Below are 25,902 nucleotides of genomic sequence, written 5' to 3'. Positions count from 1 at the left end.
GATGTCAAACTAAATTGCACTTATGATTTATATTTTTTTGAAAATTTATTCCAGTCATCTCACCATCTTACTAACCTGAATGCCCATTATATTTACCCAACAGAATTATGAGTAGCTTTTCTGATTTCATATCTCCTAATAAATCTATAAATCTCTTATGACCTGGTATAAGAAATCTTGTTCAGCCATTACTTCCTATTCTAACAATAAATCCAAGTAACAAGTGTGTTAGTTAATTAATTATAACAGTCTGTTTGCACTGCCACAGACTTGAAACTAACACCCCAGTCCATAGTACAGCAGCGAGGGCTTCTATGTGTGCAGAACATTCTCAGCTATTCTTGAGGACTCTGAGAAGCTATGGTTACTGAACAACTGCCTGCTTTTGAATGGTGGATCTCACCCTGATCAATCCAAAGCTAGCCATATATCAATAGCATTTGTGTTCCTTCTGTTTGTTGAAACACCCTTGGAGCACTGAGCTTCCCAGGATTTCTTTGGCGCCTAAAAGTATCATTGGAATTTGACATCACTGCCTTTCCTCCTAGTGTCTTATTCTCACAAGTTAATAAAATTTACCCAGTGTTTTCTGATGGGAAGGTTTTCAAATCATAGAATAACCAGTCACGTGTATCAGTTGAGAGAGATCCTTTCTAAGTATAGGCAGCATTTAAAAACATAAAAATATTTATAGTGTCTACAGTATGCTTTTGCCTAGTTTACCAAGTACATCTTTGATTTTTATCCAGGAGAGAAATCAACCACAGTTCCTAAAAAGCAGATAAGCTACATCAAAAGAAAAATTAAAAAGGGTGCAGGCATACCCAAACCACAAAATTTAGAGTTCTGTTGCATTGTATTCTAAGACTAAGATTCATGTGGTTAGAAGTTTTAACTAATAAATTATTTTAGATGATATCATAAAGGCCTAAAATAACCAATGACTTAATTAAATAATTCAAGGAGCAAATTTGTGTAGCATACTTATGACCATTTAGGTTTACAAATTACAATACAGACTATACTCTTTTTCTAAAAGTGGCATTTATTCGTTAGTTCGTATAGTTATTCTTATAACATATGGAAATAATTTACTATACACAAAATATTTTCAAAGACTAATTAATCTATACTTTTCAAGTTTTCCAGTAGTGAGCATACAAATTCAAGAAGCAATGAAACAGAATAATTCGTGGCATTTTTTTTTTAATCCAGCAAGAAAAGTAGAAATCATCCAAGTCTGCTCCTCATTGTACAGCTAAGGGAACAGACAAGTGACTTGCCCAATACCACATAGCAAGTTACAGCGATCCAGGGTACCAGTCTAGGATTTTAATGACTATTTTCCCAAAGAAGTCAACTTTAAAAATAATGAGTGACTCAATTTTACATTCTTTAAGGAAACAGCATTTACTTCTTTCGATATCAGTTTTCACCAGAGTAATATATTAAGATGAAACAGAAAAAAAAGTTCCTTTTAGTGTTCATTGAAAAGAACCAGCGGTTGGCTCTCAAGTTGCTAGCTTTCCCACACAACCATGCTAAGGATCTGATTCCCCTGGCTGTTCAGTCACAGTCAGTATTAATGGGAGTGAAAAAGAGGCCTTTGAAGAGAGCATTTGCTACTAATAAAAACAGCATTCTCTAGCTCAGTGATCCACTGTCCTCTCCCTCTCCAACAGAAGACGACTCATTTTGTCCATTTGGCTCCCTGGGCTGCAATTTTTATGATCTACTTTCTCACTCTTCACCCCAGGACACCCCACTTCAATTCACTAACTCACTTCTAATATTATTCTTTCAACCTTCTAGCATGATTTGAAAGTAACCTAATTGACTTATGACAGATTTAGTATTCCATCAATGTATGTATTGATTAATAATAAACTTGATTAATAATAAAATTTCATGCTGGCTAAACAGAGGGAAGTGATGGTCTTTTATAAAAGTCAGATCAAGAAGTACAGAGAAACACAAAATTCACAGGAAGACAGACAGACATGCTGGAACGTCAGGAAAAGTCCAGAAAATATTGTTCCCTAGAGTGCCCATTACTTAAAATGTAATTTTTTTATTTCTAAAACCATCAGCAGCTCCAATTTCCAGGAAATTAACCAACTCATTGCTTAAGACCTGGTCAGTTAAGCCCCCTCTGACTGCACAAGGAGCTCCTTTATAAGAATTCTCACACTGCTTATGGCACAGTGTATTGTAAAAAGAAACTCTTTCACTTTGGTTCTGTTGGTTAAGTCACTATTAAAACTTGCCTTTCCTTTGCCAGCAGAAAACACAATGAGTACAAAGCAATCCTGAAAACTCTTCGAGCACCTCCTCTCTTTTATGTTTTTCCAATTTTAAGTAAATCTTAGAGTCCTAAATTTCTGAAGTTGCATAAAGATAGTTCACTGCCTTCTTTACTTTTATTCTTTTTTTCTACATCAGAACTTTCTAGTGGCAAATACTACATCCTACATCATGTGACAGCAAATCAGATTTGTGTAGCTCTGATATTCAACCAACACCTGTTCTCAGCACCTCTCCTTCAGCCTTGTCTATGAACAAGAGTTTCAATTGTATCTTAACATTTACAAATTTGAGTACAAAAATTGAAATAGCCAGTTATGAAACAATCATAAATGTTCTCTAATGAAAACCACACTCTCCCACCTGAATTAGATACATAGGTGGTTTTACCCAGAGAAATTTAGGACTTAGTTATACTGCAAGATCATATTAAAGATAAATATCTTAATAAGCTTACATCAATTTCCTGGTTTGTAATATTTTTAAAAAAATTGAAAACTCAAATCGTTTGCACACTTACCTGTAGGAGGACCTTCCTCCCATCCTTCTGCTCTCTTAATTCGATGGGCAGTGAATCCTAAGCAGATATTGACTCCAATGGCAAAAGTGAACAGGGATGTTATCTAAGAGAATAAAGAGACCAAGTTGTCAAATACAGCTGAACAAATACAGCTGGACTAAATCAAATTATACGAAGGCAATTCAAATGGCTTCAATATCACCACCAATCCTACCACTTCCAAAATGCATAATAAGGTGCTATCTTAATTTGCACAACAAAGAGGAAAATGCCAATCAGTCACTTATTCTGAAGATCAAGCCTGTCCCCCGTCATTCCTCCGTTCTCCCACCTGGCACGGCTAGAACGAGCTCCTCCTTACCATGTTGAGGATTCTTGGAAAGCCTCTTGCAGCGTGTTCTCTTTGCCTTCACGGAGTGCACTGCTTTTGGGGCTCTGGGTTTAGTCTATTAACTACAAGCAATCCCACCTGGGAGGTTGACAGACTCCTTTGATTTGTCCAGAGCTTGATTACATCACAGGGCGTTCGCAAATCGCAGCTCTGAGCCTAAGAGGCTTAAGCTATCATCCCCGTTATCCCCGCCCCCTTCCAGGCCCCTCCCCTAACCCACAGAGACTTTCATGTGGTAGCGCTGGCAACAGGAGGGTTTCTTACATTGCGGTGGCCAATAACAGCGCATGTTCATTTTCCTTTCCTCACAAAAACATGGTTTGTCAAAAAGAAACCAAATGCATTTCATCCGATAAAAATGAAACAGGGCTGTGCAAGGGCTTCTACCAGCTTGAAGCTTTTAAGGTTTACAATGCAGCCATTCAATGGCGTCAACCTCACGACTTTATTTTTCTAAGCAAGGAGAGTTTTATCATTTGTAAACCTAATAGCGTCCCTGTCTTTCTCATGGATTTATTTTCCTGGCAGTTTGAGCGACCCTGTCCCTAGTATCACATTCTCAGCTACTTCTGCCTCCTTGAAAGTTTCTCATGATGAAATCTCACCAAATTGTAACTAATATGAGAGATAACATTATTTTCCCCATGCTGTTGTTCAAGTTTAGAGAAGTAACGTTTATCAAAATACTGGAAATGCCTGTCACAGCATAAAGTCCTTCTGCCCTGTAAGGACAAACAAAATAACTTCACTCTCTGCCTCTTCTTCCTGATAAGACTGTCAGCTTGTTTTGGGGGCTTTTTTGAGAGGCGGGTGGGTGGGGGAAGTGGATGGCATGGGAAGCTTTATTAGCAATTGAATTTAGGAAGGAAATCTCAATGACAGCAAGAGTTGAGATGTAAACAATTGTTTCCCTAGTTATTTCTCAGTTACATTTGCACGTAGCCACCAAATACTGTGTCCTTTGAGGCTATTGTGGGTACTAAAGTTTCTTTACTAAGCAGTAAATTTGGCAAACAGCAAACTTTCAAAAGAAGAAATCAACGCCTCTAAATCTGAAAGTTGTTTAAATATTACATGCCTTCAGGATTCAAACGAGGGAATATTTGTTTTTGGGGTCTTTCTCACCAGGTCCAGTGACCATCTTTCTTGCACAGCACATGTGTTCGTGTGTAAATAAATACGAGGCTTACCATGCAACAAATTACTAACAGAGTAGTGGCTCTGCTCAAATAAAACTTGATAGCACAAAAGCAAAACATTGTTTATAGGGGGTTGTATAGTAGGCCTGGGTTTCATTATAGATTCTTAGAATCTAGTAATATCTAATTTAAAAAAAGAAAATATATGTACTGCCAAACTCTGAGTTGTCTTTCTAAAATTCTTTTAGTTTTGCACTCTAGGACAGGCTTATAAATGTTTCTCTGTAAGTCTCTTGCTTTTGTCTGTATGCCATACTGAACAAATTTGGAGGAGGGTGTTTAGCAAGGCTTATAAAAGATGTCAACTCCATGTAAGATTTTTCTACGATTTATGTTAAATTTCAAGATACAAGCCTGCTGTGATAGAGAAAAACAATAAACCGAAAAGAAAAATATCAAGGCAATCCTATTATTTCATTATATGCCACAGTGCGCTAAATTTTCTAAAAACAAAAACAAAACAGCCTCTTCTTTTGCCTTGCCAGAGCCTAACAACTTTCAACTTTGTCTGATATTTGATTGTATAAACCTAGCTAGATGACAGTGAGGTTTCCCTTGGAAAAAAATTAGAGTTCAGCAGCTGAACACTGTCCATTAATTAGTATCTTATATGCAGACTGGCTGTGCAGGTGGAAAAGCTGTAATAGCCAAGTTGATCCACTTGTTACCCATTATCTGAAAGAGTTGAGCTCAGCCACTCTTTCTTTTTTCTTTCTTGACCCGGAGTTTCACTCTTATTGCCCAGACTGAGTGCAATGGCACCATCTCAGCTCACTGCAACCTCCGCCTCCCTGGTTCAAGCGATTCTCCTGTCTCATCCTCTGGAGTAGCTGGGATTACAGGTGCCTGCCACCACACCCAGCTAATTTTTGGTATTTTTAGTACAGACAGGGTTTCATCATATTGGTCAGGCTGGTCTTGAACTCCTGACCTCAAGTGATCCACCCATCTTGGCCTGCCAAAGTGCTGGGAATACAGGCCACTGAGCCCGGCCCTCAGCCACTATTTCTGTTAACCGTTCTGCCAAAGAACTTTGTCTTTTACCAGCTTATCGTGCATAAGGAACTTGTTCACATACGCACACAAGCACACATGGGCACACATACATCGTCTTGCCACAGTTAAACAGATTTTTACTACAAGATTGTCGTTGTAAATTAGCTGTCAGGAGGATAACCAAGATGACCAAAGTCCCTACCTCGGGGATCAAATTAACAACAAAGTAAAATTATCCCTCATTACCCAAAGCTGAAAACAACCAAATGGCCTGATAATGTATAAAGTAGGTCGAGAAATTCAACTAAAATGACTGGAATTTGTCCAAAACCTTCCCATAAGAAAACTAAATTAAGAGAAGTTCACTTGCTGTGGTGTGGTGTTTAAGGCTTTGTAATAAGGTCACCTGCGGCTGGCTCCGTAAACAAGCAGTGCATAAGAATGACTGAAAAGTTAACTTCCAGCATGGTTTATTAACCCACCCATATTTCAAAGAACACTGCCTCCTGGCAGAAAACAACCTAGAACTATAAACAAATCTTTCAACAGTCCCAGTGCCTACTAGAAATGATTCTGTGGTTTTCAAACTTTATTGAGCATCAGAATCACCCTGGAGGCTTATTTAAAATGCTGATGTTTATACCCTGCTTATCAAGACCCTGATTCATTATGTGTAGCCAGTGGAAAGAGGAGAGAGTTTAGAGGCCAGATAAGAACTGGCCAATAGGTTATCTTGAAGAAAGTCAGATAAGAACCACATTTATGGAGATAAGACCTGGTTCCTGCAGCAGATGTGACTGCCTGGCTTTAATAATTGTGATCTGGCAGGAAAATTCAACCTAAGAATAAACAAAAACTATGCTTCCCAGATAGGAAAAACTGATGGCTAGAAGGTCTTATACACTGAAGGGAGGAACTTGAAGTTAGATCGTCTGAAATCTTCCTGATTTCAGACATCCAGGCAGCACATAATACAGAGCTTTCATTTTAAGCCATACCCCATTTGATACCTTGAACTATTTATAATAGGATGATGATCTGAGACTTTTAGGAAACCTAGAAGTTGTGTTTCTCAATTTCTCCATTACTTCCTTCTTTGGGGTTTAAATGATTTTTTTGGTATACTCTTTTGAATACCCATCTTCGAGCTCACGACTTCTTTCTTCTGCCTGCTCAAATGTACTATGAAATCACTCTAGTAAATTTTTTTATTTTAGTGTAATTTTCTGTTCCAGAATTTCTATTTGTTTATTTTCTGAATTTCTATTTGTTTACTGATATACTTTGTTTAGGGAAATATTGTTCTCTCCATTTGCTTTATTTTTGTTCATGTTTTTTATTTTTAGATTTTTTATGCTAATAATGGCTGATGTAAAATCTCTGTCTAATAAATAAAATATCTGTGTTTTCTCAAAAAAATGATAAATGCCTCATTTAGAGAAGTGGAACATTATAATAAATTACTCTGAATTAATTTATGTATGCCCTTCATGTTGAATTGCTTGGCCTAATTCATCGTGGAATTTTAATATGTTATTAATACCATTCACTATTAATTGGACATTAAAGTTTAGATCTCTTAAAGACAAACTATGGCTCTTCCTCCAGGGAACTCATCTCCAAACTATAAGAAGCAGAGCAGTATTTTATTTACTTTGCTGGTGACACAAAGCAGCAGTGTGTGTGTTGCTTAATTGCAATACAGTAGCTGCATTTATAGAAATGCACAGTCTATCTTTTCATGAAATTATTCTATGAATCCTTGTTCCCTAGCCCTGATTAAGATAAGAGGGCTTGAGGTTAACAGTGAGATTTGAAAGATAAGTGATTGAGGGTTTTCATTCTTGGTTCTTGAAGTAATCAATTGCCACGAACTGATTGAAACGGTATCTACATCCAGAGTTTCTCATTACGCAGAATTTACATGACTTGATTTAATGTTATTCCCAGAATAATCCTAAGATTATGTATGATGTTGGATAATTATTAACCATGTGATTTTCTATAGAATTCTTTAGCAGTAACTACAGCACATACACAACAAAAGCAAGAAAACACCATATATATTCTTCTTATTCTATCTTAAAAGTCTGAGTTTTCTTGTTTTCAAGTTTTGCTATGGTTGAGTGCTATGAGAAAATTCAGAATAAAAGCTGGACAACAATCTTTGCAAAAGGATTTGCTAGTCTAAACTGAGCAGAAAATTTTGATGGCTAATAGAGAAATAAGCTGGCTCAATTGCTCCCACAATCCGGGGCTGCAGATTTGTATAAAGTAGATAACCACTTACAATCTTAAACCACTGAAGCAAGGTTTCATGGGTAGTCTGTAGTTGCACAGGATTCTCCAGTGCAAAAATAGCATATACCTGTTCAAGTGAAAACTAGGCTTGTGCTATTAATTATTAAACAACCGAGAGCTGACATCAACACTGTTGCATCATTCAATGACTTTAACTTATGGCATAAATTTTATGGCATAAATTTTCAATGACTTTAACTTATGGCATAACATTTACTCCCTATGGAATCTAGCCATGAGTCCCAACACCAGAACAATCTCTGTCCTGTATGAATATTGCACAAATATTCATTAGCTCCTACAATGTACCAAGCACTCTTCTGGGCACTCTTCAGCTATGTAAGAAGCTGAGCTACACATAGCTCCTGCTCTCCACATTAATCAAGTAGACACATAAATAAATGTAAATGCAACTGTGAAAAATGAAGAAATATAGAGGTAATCATGATTTGAGCACTATCATTCAGATTACCTAGTCAAGGGGGTCAGAGAAAATTTGTGAAGTGTTCACTGAGTTGTGATTTGAAGGATGTGTGGGAGTGAATAACTAGGTTAAGAAAGGAGGAGATAATTCTAGACAGAGGAGAGAGAACGTGCAAAGATTCTGTGTAGGATGGAGATATGGCACATTCACGAGACAAAAAGGCAGCCAGTTTGACTAGTGCAGGGAGAGCAAAAGTGAAGATAAAGAGAAGACTGCAGAGGTTAACAGAGGCTGGTCATGTGAGACTTCGGAGGTCATGTTGGGTGGTACTCTTTACTCTGAAGGCAACACAAAGCCCTTAAAAGGCTTAAGCAGGAGGAGGCTTAAGCAGATTTCGAAGCATTAATCTCTGTACGGTGTAAATATGAATTAGAGAGAGTCAAGAATGGATATAGTAGATCAGTTTGGAAACTTTGGCAGTAAGCCAGACTAAAGAGCACGACAGCTTGCACCAGGGAGGCTATGGTGCAAAGCTATGGAGAAGGAGACAAGTGGGGGGGGGGTTAGGAAAAAAGACTTGTTAATGAACTGGATATGGGAGTTGAGGGGCAGGAAGGCATTAAGTGTGACTCCTGAATTAATAGATACTTAATAATTATGATGACCATATATATATATATATATACTCAGTGAAGTCACTTCTTTTTAATTAGATCATAAGAAAGATATGGAGATAGGTATCCATTTGCTAACACCATAGAATTAAATAGCTAAAAAAAGGGATAGAGCTACTAGCTTTAAAACAGTTTCTGCTGTGACTGGAGATTACTAAAAAATAAATAAATCCTGGACTTTAAACACTACAAATGCATCTATTCATAATTGAAGTTTTAAAACGCATTCCCCTTAGGAAATAACTCAGCTTTGTTCCTAACTCTAGCTCATTAATAAAACATTTTAAAACTCAATGTAACTATTTCTTTTCAACTACTCTAAAGCCTGTATCTCAATGCCCAGATGAATGGAGAAAATTTCCCCCTTGCAGAAGAGCTGAGTCGCCACCATGCATATAAGCCATGTGAAGGTTTTCATTTTTGTGTCTACTTTGTAATGTGACTGTGTGATATATGAGCACAAAGGAGTAAGGGGATAATTAGGAAAAAACAACCGTTTTACCAAAAGTTTTACCCTGGGTCGATGACTCCCATATTTTACCCACCAGTCTCACTCACATAGGCAAGCTGCAAACTCCACTTGCAGATAAAGAAATGGAGGTTCGAAGAGTATGGGGCATCTCCAAAACAGTCAAATAATTGACTGGGCCAGTTCTAAAAACCAGGTCTCCTATGCCAGCTCAGTCCTCTTTCCACTGTAGCCTGGCGCCTCTCTACTACACCACACGAGGGCCACCACACAACACGTCCCAAATGCAGCTACCTCCACAACCAGTTCGCCCTCCCAATTCCATTTCTTTTCAGGAAAATCTTAAATTCAACTCACTTTCTGTTCATTTCAATCCTTTCCTCTCCTGCTTTTTGCCAGACACCATGTCTATAGATTCTAGATAATACGACAACTACTGCTTCCGTTATCAGGGGCTGTTAGTTCCTAAATTATCTTCCTATGTCATCTCCCTTAGGTTCATCCCTTCGGCTTCATTTTTCTGGACACGCATTAGACGATCCTCTCCTAACTGCTCTTCCTGTTTGTACTCTCTGTCCCCTCTGACCATCATTTTATTAAGTTCTCCTTTATAATTCACTCCCATTCATTACCCAGAAATCCCTAAACCATATGCAAATCTGATGATTTTCCTCCAAACTTTAAACTTTTCTGTTTGGCTTCCTATCAAAGTGGTTCTCAAAGTATGGTCCCTGGACCAGCAGGGAGGAAACCTGTTAGAAGTGCTTGGAGCCTACCTCATACCTACTGAATCAGAAACTCAGGAAGGGAAAGCCCAGAATCTATGTTTTCACAACTCCAGCAGGTGCTTCTGATGCGAGTTTAAGGACACGGACCTAGAGGATAAGCTCAAACTGCTTCAAAAGGTCCATAAGACCCTAAATCCAAAACTCAATTCCCTGAATTCAAATCCCAGCTCGACCACAGTTTAACTGTGAGACCTTATATGACACTTAGGCAAATTATTTCTCCATTCTAAAACTCAGTTTTCTTGTCTGTATCCATCTTGCAGGATTCTTGAGAGTATTACATGAAATAATCCATGTAAATCACCTAGCACAATGCCTGGCACAGAATAATGGTTAATACATGTTAACTTTTCTTAATTAGAGAGCTATTTTCCATTCCTTGATGGAAAGAGGTGTGCTCTTTCACACCTCCATTCCTTAACACACATTGTTGCTTTGGCCTAGAAAGCCCTTCTCCACCTAATCTCCCTGGCAAACACCAACATTTATGAAAATTCAAGTCAAGTGTCCCCCTGCTGTAAGCCTCCCCAGTTTTGCCCTCCTATTCACACAGAACAACAATGGGCTGTGTTACCATATTGCCTGCGATCTCTTTTAAGGCAACTCTATCCCTTGTGATCTCTCCAAATGCAGGGACCAGTTATCCTTGCACTTCACAGAACTTTGCATCCTGCCTGGAATATAGGAAGACAATAAATACTTCCCAAATGAACTACTTGGGACAAAGAAATGTGACTTGTAGTCTTTCCTCTGTTACTCACTAGCTTTGTCACTGCAAACCCAAGCCTCTTCACTTGTAGAGTTATCAGGCTAACTGGCTTTCTAGCCATTTTTTTTAACAGTAAAACTTTGCTTCCAAATAAAATCTTAAAATGAATACCAACATCTAAATTTGGAGTTACTCTATTTGAGGTGGGAGTGGGGAACCAGGATCTCATCTAACAGCCACTTCTTCTCTATGGCACCTTCTCAGAAACCTGGATATTCAAGGAACAAAATTTATACAACTTGTAAAAACAAACAAATAAAAATCAATAACTAGGCCAGGCACCGTGGATTATGCCTGTAATCCCAGCACTTTGGTAGGCCAAGGCAGGTGGACTGCTTGAGCCCACAAGTTGGAACCCAGCCTGGGCAACGTGGGGAAACCCCATTTCTACTAAAAATACAAAAGTTAGCTGGACATGGTGGTGCACCCCTGTAGTCGTTGTTCGTCAGGGGCTTAGATGGGAGGAGGGCTTGAGCGCCAAAGGCAGACGTTGCAGTAAGCCATGATCATGCCTGGGCACTCCAGCCTGGGCAAGAGTGATGAATAAATAAATACATAAAATCAATAACTAAGTTAATTCCATTGTTTAAATACTGCTAAATCCTGTCCTTTCATTGTAGTATTCAGACACACACACACACACACACACACACACACACACACCAAAATCTGAGCCTCACAAGCCAGACCTTTCATTGAATAGTGACAGAAATTCTCATCCCAGGCAAGCCCTTCCAAGCAGGAGTCCACGCTCATTTCTGCATCCACACTTCCACTCATGCTGTTTCCCCATCCAGAGGTCTTCCTCTTTCCTTCGTGTTCATCCAAATCATAGCCAATCCGTAGCCTTCCCTAAGTCTCAGCAACTTCTCAAAAATCTCCCTCAACACTGTGGCACCCACCGCACCACTCTCATTTCAAGAGCCTAGAGATTCTACTCAACACATTTATCACTTTTCTCTCTTAAAGTTCCCTGTTTTTTGAGTATTTCTTGTCTCAGCAATAAGAGTATAAATTCCAGCAGGAGAAAAAAGCAACATGCTATAGAGGATAAGAGTTTGGATTCTTTGGCCAAGTGCGGTGACTCACACCTGTAATCTTAGCACTTTGGGAGTCTGAGGAGGGTGAATCACCTAAGGTCAGGAGTTTGAGACCAGCCTGGCCAACACGGTAAAACCCTGTCTCTACTAAAAATTAAAAAACAAAAAAAATTAGCCAGCCGTGGTGGTGAGTACCTGTAATCCCAGCTACTTGGGAGGCTGAGGCAGGAGAATCACTTGAACCCAGGAGGCAGAGATTGCAGTAAGCTGAGATCGCGCCATTGCACTCTAGCCTGAGCAACAAGAATGAAACTTTGTCTCAAAAGAAAAAAAAAGTTTGGATTCTGGAGTCCAACCAACTTGATTCTGCCACTTTCAAGCAGGTCTTCTGCTTGACTAACTTCTCTAAAACATGAGTTTCTTTTCTTTTTCTTTCTTTTTTTTTTTGAGACAGAGTCTGGCTCTGTCACCCAGGCTGGAGTGAGTCTCGCTCTGTCGCCCGGGTTGGAGTGTAGTGGCCTGATCTCGGCTCACTGCAACCTCTGCCTTCCAGGTTCAAGCGATTCTCCTTCCTCAGCCTCCCAAGTAGCTGGAATTACAGGCATGCACCACCAGGCCCAGCTAATTTTTGTATTTTGAGGGGAGATAGGGTTTTACCATATTGGCCAGGCTGGTCTCGAGCTCCTGACCTTGTGATCCGCCTGCCTCGGCTTCCCAAAGTGCTAGGATTACAGGCATGAGCCACCATGCCTGGCCGAGTTTCTTTTAAAAAGTAATAATTGTTCTTATCAAACAGGGTTGATAAGAAGACCAAATGATGTAATGCATGTTTAGCAAGTACCTGAGTGCTAAAACACACCAATATTCCCCTTTACTCTGTATATAAGAGAATAAGGTCTGCATCATCTGCTATCATGCTTCCAGCATCTTTCAAGGTGCTGGGCATAGAGTGCTTAGTAGTGACATAAATTCTAAGAATATTCCTTTATTTATAGAGATATTATATGTAAGTAAAGTTAATAATGCTTTAGTCTACCTTTTTCACATTCTTTTTAACCTCATTAGAAAATAAGCGGTTCTTATTTGGCAAAGAGTGGGGTGGTTCTGGAAACAGCTTTGAAGGACACATTTCTACCATAATAATAGAGTCCCTCTATTTGGATTGGAAAGCCCCAAAAAGTTGAGCTTTAACTCAATAAATGTGTTTGAATTCAAACCTAAAAGGAAGTTTACACTTGCCACTGCAAAGGTGTTATTACGTGCTTACCAGCACAACAGGACTCTCTCAGGGAGGAAGCAAAACTGCCGTTTCTGTGATTCCCCTTGCAATCATACAACAGTGAAGACATTCAACAAACTAGGAACGGAAGACAACTTCCTGATAAAAAGGCTTCTACAAAAAATCCAGAGCTAACATCATCATATTTAAGGATGAGAGACTGAATGCTTTCTGCTAAGATCAGGAGCAAGACAAGAATGTTTGTTTTTACCACTTCTAGTCAACTTTGTACTTCCAGCCTGAGGAATAAGGCAAATAAATAATAAATGCCATCCAAATTGGGAAGGAAGAAATAAAGCTATCTGCATTCACAGATGACATGATCTTGCATATGGAAAATCTTAACGAATCTACCAAAAAAAGGTGAAACTAATAAAAATGAGCTTATGAATGTTGCTTGATATAAGACGAAAATACAAAAATCAGTTGTATTTTCATACACTAACAATAGAAAATCTAAAAGTTAAGAAGAAAATTGCATTTATAATAGTATCAAAGGTCTAAAATACTTAGAAATCAATTTGACAAAATAAGTGACATTTGTACACTAACCATTAGAGAGAATCATTTAGATGTATTAAAGAATACCTAAATTTGGAAAGATATTCTTCATGATTGGAAGATGTTATTGTCAATCTGGCAAGAAAGTGAAAAGATGACCTACAGAATGGAAGAAAATACTTACAAATCATACAACTGATACTGTTCAAATAACTGGAACATATAAAGAACCCTTACAACTCAGCAATAAAAAAAGATATATAATCCAATTTTTAAAAAATGATCAATGGATTAGAATAGACATCTATCCAAAGAAGATATACAAACGAACAGTAAGCACATGAAAATTTGTTCAACATCATTAGTCATTAGGAAAATGCAAGTCAAAACCGTGAGATACCACTTTACACATACTAGGATGCTAAAATTTAAAAGAAAGTTAATAAAAAACTGTTAGAAAGAATGTGGAAAAATGAATTGTAAAATGGTGCAGTCCTAACCCTAACCCTAACCCTACCCCTAACCCTTTGGAAAGCAGTTTGCCAAGCAGTATAGCAGTTCCTTAAAATGTTAAATATAGAGCTACTCATATAACTCAAAAGTTCCATTCTTGTATATACCCAAGAGAAAGTAAACATAACACCACACAAAACTTGAACACCAGCATTCACAGCAGCATGGCCAACTGATGAATGGATAAACAAAATGGGGTAGATCCATACGGTAAAATATTACTCAGCAATAAAAAGGAATGAGGCCCTTACATGTGCTTCAACATTACAAACCTTGAAAACATCAAGGTAGTCACAAAAGCCACATATTGTATGATTCCATTTATATCAAACATCTAGAGTAGACAAACCAACAGGGGAAAAAATGTAGGTTAGCAGTTGTCAGATGATTGGATATTGACTGCTATTGGGTATGAGTTTTTGTTTTGGAATGATGAAATGTCCTAAAATTGTGTAACAGTGATGTTTGCACATCTCTGTAAATGTATTTAAAACCATTAAAATGTACAGTTTAAAAGAGTAAATTGCATGATATATAAATTATATCTTTTAAAAGCTGCTATTTTAAAAAAGAACTAATGAGATTATACCTGCAGAGAAGCAAATTCCAAAGCATCTGGATGCACAGAAAAGGAACATTAACCCTGACTTTCAGTTCTCAGGTTTGTACATTCAAAGTTGTCCCCAGAGTCAACCCGGTTATTCTCTGAATCTGATGATTAACAGGAGGACTGATTCATTTGAGTCATGGTGTGGTCTGCTCTTAACGAGCCCCTGTGTGTGTGATGAAACCCTCTGTATCCCCCCACATTGGAAGAACCACTGGGACTTTGTCAGAGTAACTTGGCCCTCTGCCCTATCTCTTTCATCAGGTTTTCTGTTTCATTTTACATTTAAATAAAACAGCCTAGAAGAGAGCCTAGTTCTTGTGTACATATCTAAAGTATCCTGAAATTTAATGGCAACAAACTGTAAACAGAGTCTGTGGGGCAGCAGTGAGAATTTAAGAACAATAATACCTTTCATTTGGCTAATGTTTCTTTTAAAAAGAAAAAGGCCTATGAACTAAAGTTAATGCTAGATAGATCAAATCTCACTCACTCTGCCAACTTTGCAATCAATGAAACAGAAAGGCTACTGGATAGATATGTCACAGAGCGAAAGGACCTCCAACAGGGAGATCAGGATAGCTCATCTGGCAGATGGGCATCTATTATAATGGCTGAATTATAGAGAGGGGATTTTTAAGTTGATAAAGAGAGGAAGGGGATTGCAAGCAGAGGAAATTCCAGGAGCAAAGACTCAAAAATTTCAGAAAGGGCGAATAGAAAGGAAAAAGCAACTAAGTATACATAGTACCACACTTGACATGGAAGAGACATTCTTTTAAGTGGTAGCTAGTATTATTTGGTAAGTGTTTGCAGTTTGCCAGGCGACATACTGGGGACATTTACGTATTGCATCATTTAATATTTAAAAACCTTTCACAGTATTATCATTGTCAATAGATAAAACAACCTCAAATATATCAAACAACTTGCCCAAGTTAAACTGCCTGTTAAGAGGAGAAATCATCTTTTCTCTTAGTTTCCCAGTAAGAATTACAAAACTGGGAAGACCTCAAAGGAATGGGAATTTCAACTGTCTACTGAAAGAAACCTAAGTCTACTAAAGGCAGAGGATCTGATAAATGTTTGCTGAGTCGTGATACTTGACAATGTTTCCTAATTCAGAAGGTAATAGAAGCCACAGAGTAACATTTATTGTAGGCTGACCTTCCTGTGACCCCTCCCCCAGAAAGAATAGGTTGCAAATGAAAAAGTGACCAGAACTTGGGCATCCTGGCCATGTCGTTTCAAAATCCTAAGAGCTCAGAGAGAATGCTGGTCGTTATCAGACAATTGCCTAAATTTTGGAAACCAGAGTTTTCCAAATTTAAATAACACTGGCTCAACACAGATTTAGTAAGCATCCATTACAGTATTATCTAATGCTTGTTGAAAGCTTACTCTGTGTCAAGTACCACTTAATGTCAAGGATAGTGAGATAAAAGGCATGTTTTAGTTGGGAGATGGTAAAGTGTCTTAGTCCATTCAGGCTTCTATTTAAAAAATACCATAAACTGGGTGGCTTATATATAACATAAATGTATTTTTCATAGTTCTGGAGGCTGGGAAGTTTATGATCAAGGCCCTAGCAGATTCTGTGTCTGGTGATGACCCCACTTCCTCATAGAAGGCTGTCTTCTCACTGTAATCTCACATTATGGAAGGTAAGGGTCTCTGTGGGGCCTTTAATATACTCCCTTTCATGATTTAATCGACTCTCAAAGATCCCACCTCCTAATATCATCACCTTGGGAGTTAGGATTTCAATGTATAAATTTGGGAAGGACATATACATTCAGACTATAACAGGAAGTCAGCAGCTTGTTAAAATGCAGTATCCTGAGAATTGGCTCCCTCAATCTCTATTCATCCCACATTCAGGCTGCCTTTGTGTCCTGCAGATTTTTTGCAGAAATGGTTATAGATACAGTTTATAGACTCTGCCAGCTATGCTCCTGAGATTGTCATTATGCACATGAGATTTGGACAGCAGAACTGAGATCCCACTTCCTGTCCCTTTCAGCTGGTTCTCTGTGCAAACAAGATAGGTTTTCTGCAGTATTATTTCCGTATCTATTCTCCAGCTTCCTACGCATCAGGAGATGCCTGTGGAGGTGACAGAAATGGTAGCCTCCTGCTTCCTCCATCACAGAAACAAGACGTTCTTGAACTCAATATTCCAGTGGTAGGTACCTGCCACATACAGTGTACTATTGACTGAATCAAAATTCAAAAACATGTCAACAGGTTGAAGGAGAGACCCAGTCAAATCAATCTATCTGAGATGACATTCTTGAAACAGAATACAAAATTTACTTATACAACTTTGCACTAGGAGAGACCAGCACTAACAATAATTCTTATAAAAGAAACCCAGGCATTTGTATTACCTGCAAGCTCTATAGAGGCGCACGTTTGGCTACCACCCTAAACGACTTCATTTTATCCTAGGCTTCTTTGATAAATGATTACTGCCCACATCCACAAGGGAAAAGTTTCAGCTGAGCCTAACCAGACTCCATCTAGATTGTGCTCAGCTCTGGATAGCTCATTTTAAGAGGTTGCTACAAAACTTGACAGCATTGAGAGAGGCATGACCAGGATGAGGAAAGGTCCTTATTATCCAATCAATTCATTCATTCACTCACTCATTTGTTTATTCTATTGAGCACTTACTCAGTCTATGTCAAGCATTGAGGATGCAGCCCCTGCCCCAGCAATCGCACATTTTAGCAGAAGAAAATAATGTCAAGTAGCTGATCAATTATAAAGAAAGAAGAGCACAAGAGCAAGAAAATGGAGGCATAATGAATGGAGCAATTTTCAGTTAGGCAGCAGCAAAGATCCCTCCAAAAGGATGACATTTGAGCAGAGACTTGGATGATGTGAGGAAGAAGCTGGGTATCTTGGAAAGAATAGCAAATGCAAAGGGCCTGAGATAGGAGCGGCCCGGTGTGCTCAGTGAGGCCAGTGTGGCTGGAGTGGAGTGAGAGATGGGGCGGCAGTAAGAGACAATGTCAAAGAGGTAATAGGGTGCTAGTTTACGCAGGACCCCACAGGCCATAATGGAGGCTTCACGTTTCATGTTGGATGTGATGAAAAGCCACTGGAGGGATTTAATTAGACAATGACATGGTCCAATTTATGTTTCAAAAGGCTCACTCTTACTGCTGTTCAGGAAAGGGATATTTAATGAGCATGCCTGGGACTACGCAGCCTGAACATACAGCATAGATGAGGGGAGAAGGTGGGTGTGCATCACCCTTCCTCAGACATTCAAGGGTTCACGCAAGATTCACAAGTTTTATTATGCATACTCTATACATACTGTTATCTCTATATATATTATATATTATTATATATCTATATGAAATATTACATATTAAATATAATATATAGGGAGACATATTTTTAATTTTATATATTATGTATTCTGTATCTCTCTGTATGTATTCTATGTATTTCTGTTTGTTATACTGAGATATAGAATACATAATATATAACATATAGAGATATATAATATATAATATAAATATCTATATATAATATTACATATTATATATATTTATTACATATATAGATATATATCATGATGTATAGACATAAAAGATATATAGATAGATCTATATCTATATAGATGTTATATTATAATGCTAATTATAATATATTATTACTATATTATAATACCAATACTAATATATATAGATATGTCTATATAATACTTAATATATAATTATATTACATATATCTCTCTATGTAATATTTAATATTTAATGTCTAGATATATAATTTATAATATGCTTAAATTATAAATTTATATAGTTCTATTTATAAAGTTAATACTATAAATTTATATTATTATATATTATATATATTATTTATTATATACAATAAATATTAGGGGGGTCTTGCTATGTTGTCCAGGCTGGTCAACACCTCCTGGCCTCAAGCAATGTTCCCACCTCAGTCCCCAAAAGTGATGGAATCACAGGCATGAGCTACCATACCCCGGCTCCCATGCATGCTTTTTCTAGGCAAAACTAGAAGTTACAGAGAAGCATACTTTGTCTCATAACAGAGATAATGAAATAGTTATAAAAAAATGAACTCACAGTCACTATTCAGCAAAGGCTGGGTGGTGTTAGTCAGGATGTCTTATAAAGCACCTAAATTCAGAAGAAGTTTGGGTATACCACATCTAAGCTTCCCTCCAACTCTAAGCATCTACTATTTTGCTATCTTCTTTAAACTCTCTAAGGGAGCTAAGTTCTCTCCCTCTGATAACCAAAAAGGAGCTACTCAAATTAAATTTAATTAAATTATCAGAATTCGGTTTTACTTTTTTCTGGATAAATCAAAAGGAAAGGTAAGGATCCTTATATATACCTCGTCCTTACTATTTCCTCTCCTAAAGGAAACAGAGAGAGAAAAAAAATTGCTATGTACAATTTAATTTATGCCAAATACAGAGAACACTTGTCAAGGGTAAGCTATGAAAAGAAGAAAGAAACACATTTCACAAAATCCTCTGATGGACTTAAGCAAGAGATGAAGCAATGTTTTTCTGGATTGATCAGGAAGATAGACATATGATAAGCTGACCAAGTTGACCTTACATTGCCTCTCCAACACGTCTGTATCTCTCATAATCCCTTGTAAACAGAGAGTCACTGCATATTTGAAATACAATTACCTCAGATTGCCACCAGAGTATTATGCAAGAGAGTGCCAGAAGTTCTGGACCTTCTGCTGCTCTGCTAAGCTTCCATTGCTCTTAAGAGAGATGCTGTGCGACTTGTTAATTGCTGAAAATCTGGCCTCTCTGGCTTGATTAGCATCATGACTTGGATGCTCACTAGGTCCGTGGACCTGACTGAGTTATGAATCCTCTCTAGACCTTCATTTCTTCACATGTAAATGAGACTGATTATAGTCCCTTCCTCAGAGGGAATGAAATACAATAATCCATGTGGCATTAATTGCTAATAACAGTAGCCACCATATATTAACAACTAAAATATGACAGATGTTGTGCAGAGATTATCTCATTGAATTCTCTCAATGATCTTACAAAATACACACTGGTTTCTCTTTTTTGCAGAGGCTCACAGAAGTTTAAGTATCCGGCCCAAATGTACATTCCCAGCAAGGGACAGATCCAGGTCATTCAAATTCAGGTCCACCCCGCCAGAACCCAATCTCCAATTATTTCTTACAACGATACACTATACTATGCGACATTTAGTTTTATTAGTTTTAAAAGAAACTTCTCCAATCTCTCATATGAGGGGCAGTTGAGAAGTTTTTCCCTAGTCCCGTTAACAGTTCAGAAGTAGAACTGATTCTGTCATGGACGGTTTTGCATTTTGCCACCAGCTGCAGGTTGGAGCCACTATACCAATACTCTCTTTGTGTCATCTGACCGATACAGCTGGTTCCGCATACCTTCTAAGTCTGGGGCTGGGTAAATCCTGAACGCAGACTTGTAGCCCATGGCCTCATGTGATAAAATATTTTCCAAAAGATGCTGTTTTTCCTCCTTTTTTCAATCTTCCCTCCCTTTCTGCAGCTATTTCCCTTTCCTCCTAAGAACTGATAAAAATTCAGAAACCCATATTTTTGCAATTAATCTCATGTGATCTTACTATTGACAATGGCCTGGTTGTTTCTCCCAGCTACCACACAAGTGATGACATGCCAGTGCTAAGAACAAGGATCGCGGACTGACAGAGCTGGGAGCGATCTCTCTGTATTGGTTCCTCTCGCAGCACCCACCATATTCTAATCATAATAATAATACTAAGCACAGTAACAACTACCATGTGCCAAGAGCCTGCCACTTGCTGAACATTTAACATAAGATTGAGCACACATTTATTTACTTGTCCACTTATTTACACAGCTGCATATTTTATTGAGCATCCACTATGGTCTAGGCACTGTCCTAGGCACAAGGGAGTCCAGCAACTAACAAAAGCATCCAAATATCTGCAAATGGAGCTTACATTTTATTTGATGGACTAAAACATAAAATATATAAATATATTAATTGATGATGATGGAACATAGCTCCTGAGTTACACAAATTGGGCAGTTAGAATTATCATATTTTATAGATGAAGAGTTTGAATAATTTGTGCAGTTACCACATCAGTAGTGATATAGCAGGAATTTGCTATATTCTGATAACTAATCAATATCGCAGCAATGATTATAATAGTTACCATCTATAAGGTAGTTATAGAATCACATGAAGTAGTTATATAATATCATTTTATTGTATTGTATTATTTTTTGGGATGGAGTCTCATTCTGTTGCCCAGCCTAGAGTGCAGTGGCACCCTCTCGGCTCACTGCAACCTCCGCCTCCTGGCTTGGAGCAATTCTCCTGCTTCAGCCTCCCGAGTAGCTAGGATTACAGGCACCCGCCACGCCTGGCTAATTTCTGTATTTTTAGTAGAATTACGGTTTCACCGTGTTGGCCAGTCTGGTCTCGAACTCCTGACCTCAGGTGATCCACCCTCCTTGGCCTCCCAAAGTGCTGGGATTACAGGCATGAGCCACTGCTCCCAGCCTATAATCTCATTTTGTGAGTAAAGAAACCAAGACTCAGAAAGATGAAATAATTTGATCAAGGCCACATAGTCTGTGGTAGAGAAATGATTTAAACCCAGTCTGCGTGGCTCAAAGTCCGTGATTTTTACACCATACCATGCCTCCTCTATTGAGTTTATTATATTGGAAATTCTTCTTACTAAACTGAAACTTTCTCAAGAACAGAGATTTCATCTCCATCATCTCCCAAAAGTTCTACAATATCTGGCTTAGAAAGTGCTGAACTTTATATGTCAAAGTCTGCCAATTCTAATTTTCAGATCTTCTCATTGACCCTTAACAGTGAGTTGCAGCATGTAATTAGCAGTGCAGTCAACATGACTTTTAAACACCAGAGTGCTAAAGGAGTTTCAAAGTTCACGATGCAATGGCAACAGGCTAGCATCAGCCTAACCTCTCTGAGATACCCGCATTCCCAACCAGGCTTGTGACCTGGACGGACATGTGTGCTTCTTTATTAGACTTGTGTTTGTCTAGGAATGAAAGGAATCAACAAGTGGGATGTACATGCCCTGCATTTTAATGACAGCTGTCATCATGGCATGAAGGGAGCATTGTGATGAATTGGAAGAGCGTGCGGACTCTTGCTGCCTTGCCTCAACCTCAGGCTAACACCACTTTTCTCAGCATTCCTCAACATTGGTGTTCACAGCTGCACAATAGAATTTTGCCTTGTGCATTTACACATACAGCGTGGCTAAGCCATAGTAAATGATTAGAATGGGTGAATGAATGATTTTTTTTGTCTTACTGCTGCTCAAGTTGCTTCACGGCAACACAAGGCAGTTACATACAGATGCTTGGAGAGCAAGTTTAATGTTTTTGTTAAGATTTAGTGGAAAGTAGACATTTAAAAAAATAACAACACACCATATTGATTACGGGTTTACTATGTGCCAGGCATTGCTTTAAATACTTCATATTTCTTTTTTGAAAAATTGTATTTCAGATTCAGGGGGTCCATGTGCTTGTTGGTTATGTGTATATTGCACATGTAATGCAGTATTTTAGACAGAGTCTCAGCTCTGTCACCCAAGCTGGAGTGCAGTGGTGCAACCATAGCTCACTGCAGCCTCAAACTCCTGGGTTCAAGGGGTCCTCCAGCCTCAGCCTTCTGGGTAGCCAGGACTACAGACATGTGCCACCATGTTGGCTGATTTTTAGATTTTTTTGTAGAGAAGAAGTGTCACTGTGTTGTCCAGGCTAAAAGTAGACAGTTCCTAGAATCAGGTACATCTAGCTTCAAACTTCAGCGTTGCCCCTTTACTAGTTGACCAAGTTTGGAAAATGTGACTCGCACTTCTCCACCTCTACTTTCACTGGCTTCTTGGTTCTCAGTTTAAAGAAAGACATTCCCTTACCATCTTGTCCCCCTCCCATTCATCCTTCTCTCCTGTATGCTTATGCCTTCAGCACTTACCCAACTCCTGACATTGTACATAGGACTATAAGCTCCACCATTGTAGAGACGAAATCTATGTCCCTCCCTTTAAGTACCCAGACCCCAGCACTATCCCTGGCACACGGGGATGTTCGACTAACATTGGTTGAATAATTTAACAAAGGAAGAGAATGCTGAAGAAAGGGGAAGGAAAATATAACCAGAATGCTGGGGGTTAAGGCAGAGGAGAAAGAGATCAGGCAACTTTCCTGCAGCTTTATTCTTTGTCAGTGGCAGCAGGGTTGCTGGGCCCTTCTACCTTCCATCCCTCCGCAACCTGAGCACCCAAGACCAGACTTTTTGGCTAGGCACGGTGGTTCACACCTGTAATCCCAGCACTTTGGAAGGCCAACACTGGCAGATTGCTCGAGGCCAGGAGTTCAAGACCAGCCTGGGCAACATAACAAAACCCCATTTCTACAAAAATAAAAATAAAAAAATTGGCCAGATGTGGTAGCATGCACCTGTAATCCCAGCTACTTGGAAGGCTGAGGCACAAGAATTCCTTGAACCCAGGAGGGAAGGTTGCAGTGAGCCAAGATGGCACCACTGAGCTCCAGCCTGGACTACAAAGCAAGACTCTGTCTCAATTTAGAAAAACCAGAGTTCTCAAGAATTTTCTCATTTTCTAGTGCAGTACTAATCCCCAGCACTAGAAAAATAACACCATTTTCTTACCTCTGTTCCCAGACACGCACAACATGCTGGGAAAATTGCAAAACTCTGCTGATGTCATCTACACAGATTCATGCATTCATGGGGCTTCACTTCAGCAAAGCCTCCAGGCTTCCCTGCCAGGACTTCGACTGCATCGTATTATTTATCCACAACCAGTGCACCCACAATGTCTCAAGCCTTCCATTCCCAACCGTCTTCCTAATCTCATCAGACAATCAAGGCCATTCTAATGTGCTTAACACACACCACACACAGATTTTATTGCTAGTGATTCTATAAGAAAATATGCTTCAAAGGGTAAAGAATATTGGTTTAAAAATTGATTGCTTTTCTCGCTTTTGCCTAAGGATCAAAGGTGTTTCTGAGAAAAATTGCTTGTCTTGTATTATTTAAGAAGACCATTTTTCTGGCAGCCCTGACTACATTTTTAATCAATCTGGAGCCACTGGGAATGGAGATTTGGGACTGTAAATATCAGGGGTAACAATAAGAGGTTCAGGGTCCAGCAATCACTGGATAAACATCTTATCCCACCACAGGCCTTTTCAAGGTAACCCTGGCTGGCCAAGGAACTAAAGAGATGTGGTCAGGTCAAAGTGTAAGTATAAATATCAGTATTGAGAAGCTGAAAATGCATCTCTCCTAGCTACCATCTGAAAAGGAGGGGCCACTGTGCTCTAGAAACTTCCTGGTGGAGGTGTTCTAATGACCAACCACAGGAGATCCCGTGGATGACAGTCATTCCACACTCTTCGTTTTTATTTCCGTAGACTCCCTACTTTGAAAAAAATAGTTATGTGAAATAAAAATAAATGTCTAGTGGACCACATGTCAAGTGCACTTGTAATTTCTTTTCAGACATGATCTCATTTAAACCTGGCAACAATCATGAAAATAGTTACTATCATTATCTGTAATTTATAGGGGTAGAAGCTGAAATACAGAGAGATAAACTGGGGGAGCTGGGATGTAAGGAGTGCCGCCCCAGAGCCTGAGAACTTTACCGCTACACTAGACCATCTGTCTTGCCTTTGAGAGGGCAGTATTTAACAGGAAGTCACAAATCAGTTTTCCGTTGTTTATCAACTTAGGACAAAGGTAACAAACAACCAGCCCCTCTGGGGTCAGCTTCTGAGCAGAAGCTTTGGAATTCAAGCAGATCGTGGTTTGAATTCTAAGAACTGTGAAACCTTTCTCAAGTTACCTATCCTCTTCAGGTTTCCATTTATTTCATTATAAAAATGAGAATAACAGTACTGCTTCAAAGATGGTTTTGAGCAGTTGTAGGCAGGGTTTCTGTAAAGGGCCAGAAAAATATTTTAGAGCTTGTGTGCCGTACAGCAATCTCTGTCACAACAACTCAACTTGCTGTTGTAGCATTAAAGTGGTCACAAACTGTATGGAAACAAATGAGGTGGCTACATTCCATTAACATTTTATTTACACAAACAGAAGGCAGCTACACAACAAAGGAAACCGTCAACAGAGTGAGGAGACAACCTACGAAAATATTCACAGAAAATATTCGTAGCCATACATCTGGTAAGTCCTCAGATCCAGAATATATGATAGCAAGAAAACCACCTGATTTAAAGATGAAGCTGGAAACCATCATCCTCAGCAAACTAACACAGGAACAGAAAATCAAACACCGCATGTTCTCATTCATAAGTGGGAGTTGAACGAGAAAACATGGACACATGGACATGGGGAGGAGAACTTCACACACCAGGGGCTGTTGGGGGGTGGGGTGCAAAGGGAAGGAGAGCATTAAGATAAATACCTAACACATATGGGGCTTAAAGCCTAGATGACAGGTTGATAGGCGCAGCAAACCACCACGGCACATGTATACCTATGTAACAAACCTGCACGTTCTGCACATGTATCCCTGAACTTAGAGTAAAATAAAAAATAATGGATGAAGGACCTGAATAGATATTTCTCAAAAGAAGATGTGCAAAAGGCCAACAGGTATAGGAAAGGTGCTCAACATCACTGATCATCAGAGAAATGCAAAGCAAAACCACAATAAAATATCACACCTCTCAGAATAGCTACCATCAAAAACATGAAAGATAATAAGTGTTGGTTAGGGTGTGAAGAAAAGGAAACCCTTGTGCACTGTTTGTGGAATTGTAAATCAATGCAGTCATTACGGAAAACGGTGTAGGGGCTTCTCAAACAATTAAAAATAGAACTGCCTTATGATCTAGCAATCCCATTGCCAGGTGTATATCCAAAGGAAATGAAATCAGCACATTAAAGAGATCTGCACTTCTATGTTTATTGCAGCATTATTAACAATAGCCAAAAGATGGATTCAACTTACGTGTTCATCAATAGATGAATTGATAAAGAAAATGTGGTATATATACACAATGGAATACTAC

The 25,902-nt window shown here is 38.8% G+C and overlaps 1 protein-coding gene across 4 annotated transcripts in view; it reads right to left on the bottom strand.

The window, feature by feature from the left end:
* ENPP2 (ectonucleotide pyrophosphatase/phosphodiesterase 2) overlaps positions 1 to 25,902 on the bottom strand; it is a 115,365-nt gene that overhangs the window by 78,027 nt on the left and 11,436 nt on the right. For 2 of the 4 annotated variants that reach the window (XM_035277555.3, XM_035277557.3), the window contains exons 1-2: positions 3,186 to 3,247; positions 2,825 to 2,927 (exon numbers count right to left, since the gene is read on the bottom strand). In XM_035277555.3, coding sequence (XP_035133446.1) covers positions 2,825 to 2,927; positions 3,186 to 3,188 — 106 coding nt within the window. In that variant the 5' untranslated portion in view covers positions 3,189 to 3,247. Of the gene's footprint in view, positions 1 to 2,824; positions 2,928 to 3,185; positions 3,248 to 25,902 lie in introns of those variants that run through there. The other 2 variants (XM_008983321.5, XM_002807644.7) reach the window with 1 other exon arrangement.

Source organism: Callithrix jacchus, chromosome 16 (assembly GCF_049354715.1).
Source record: "Callithrix jacchus isolate 240 chromosome 16, calJac240_pri, whole genome shotgun sequence".
Lineage (NCBI taxonomy): Eukaryota > Metazoa > Chordata > Mammalia > Primates > Cebidae > Callithrix > Callithrix jacchus.
This window is presented reverse-complemented; position numbering and strand designations above follow the sequence as displayed.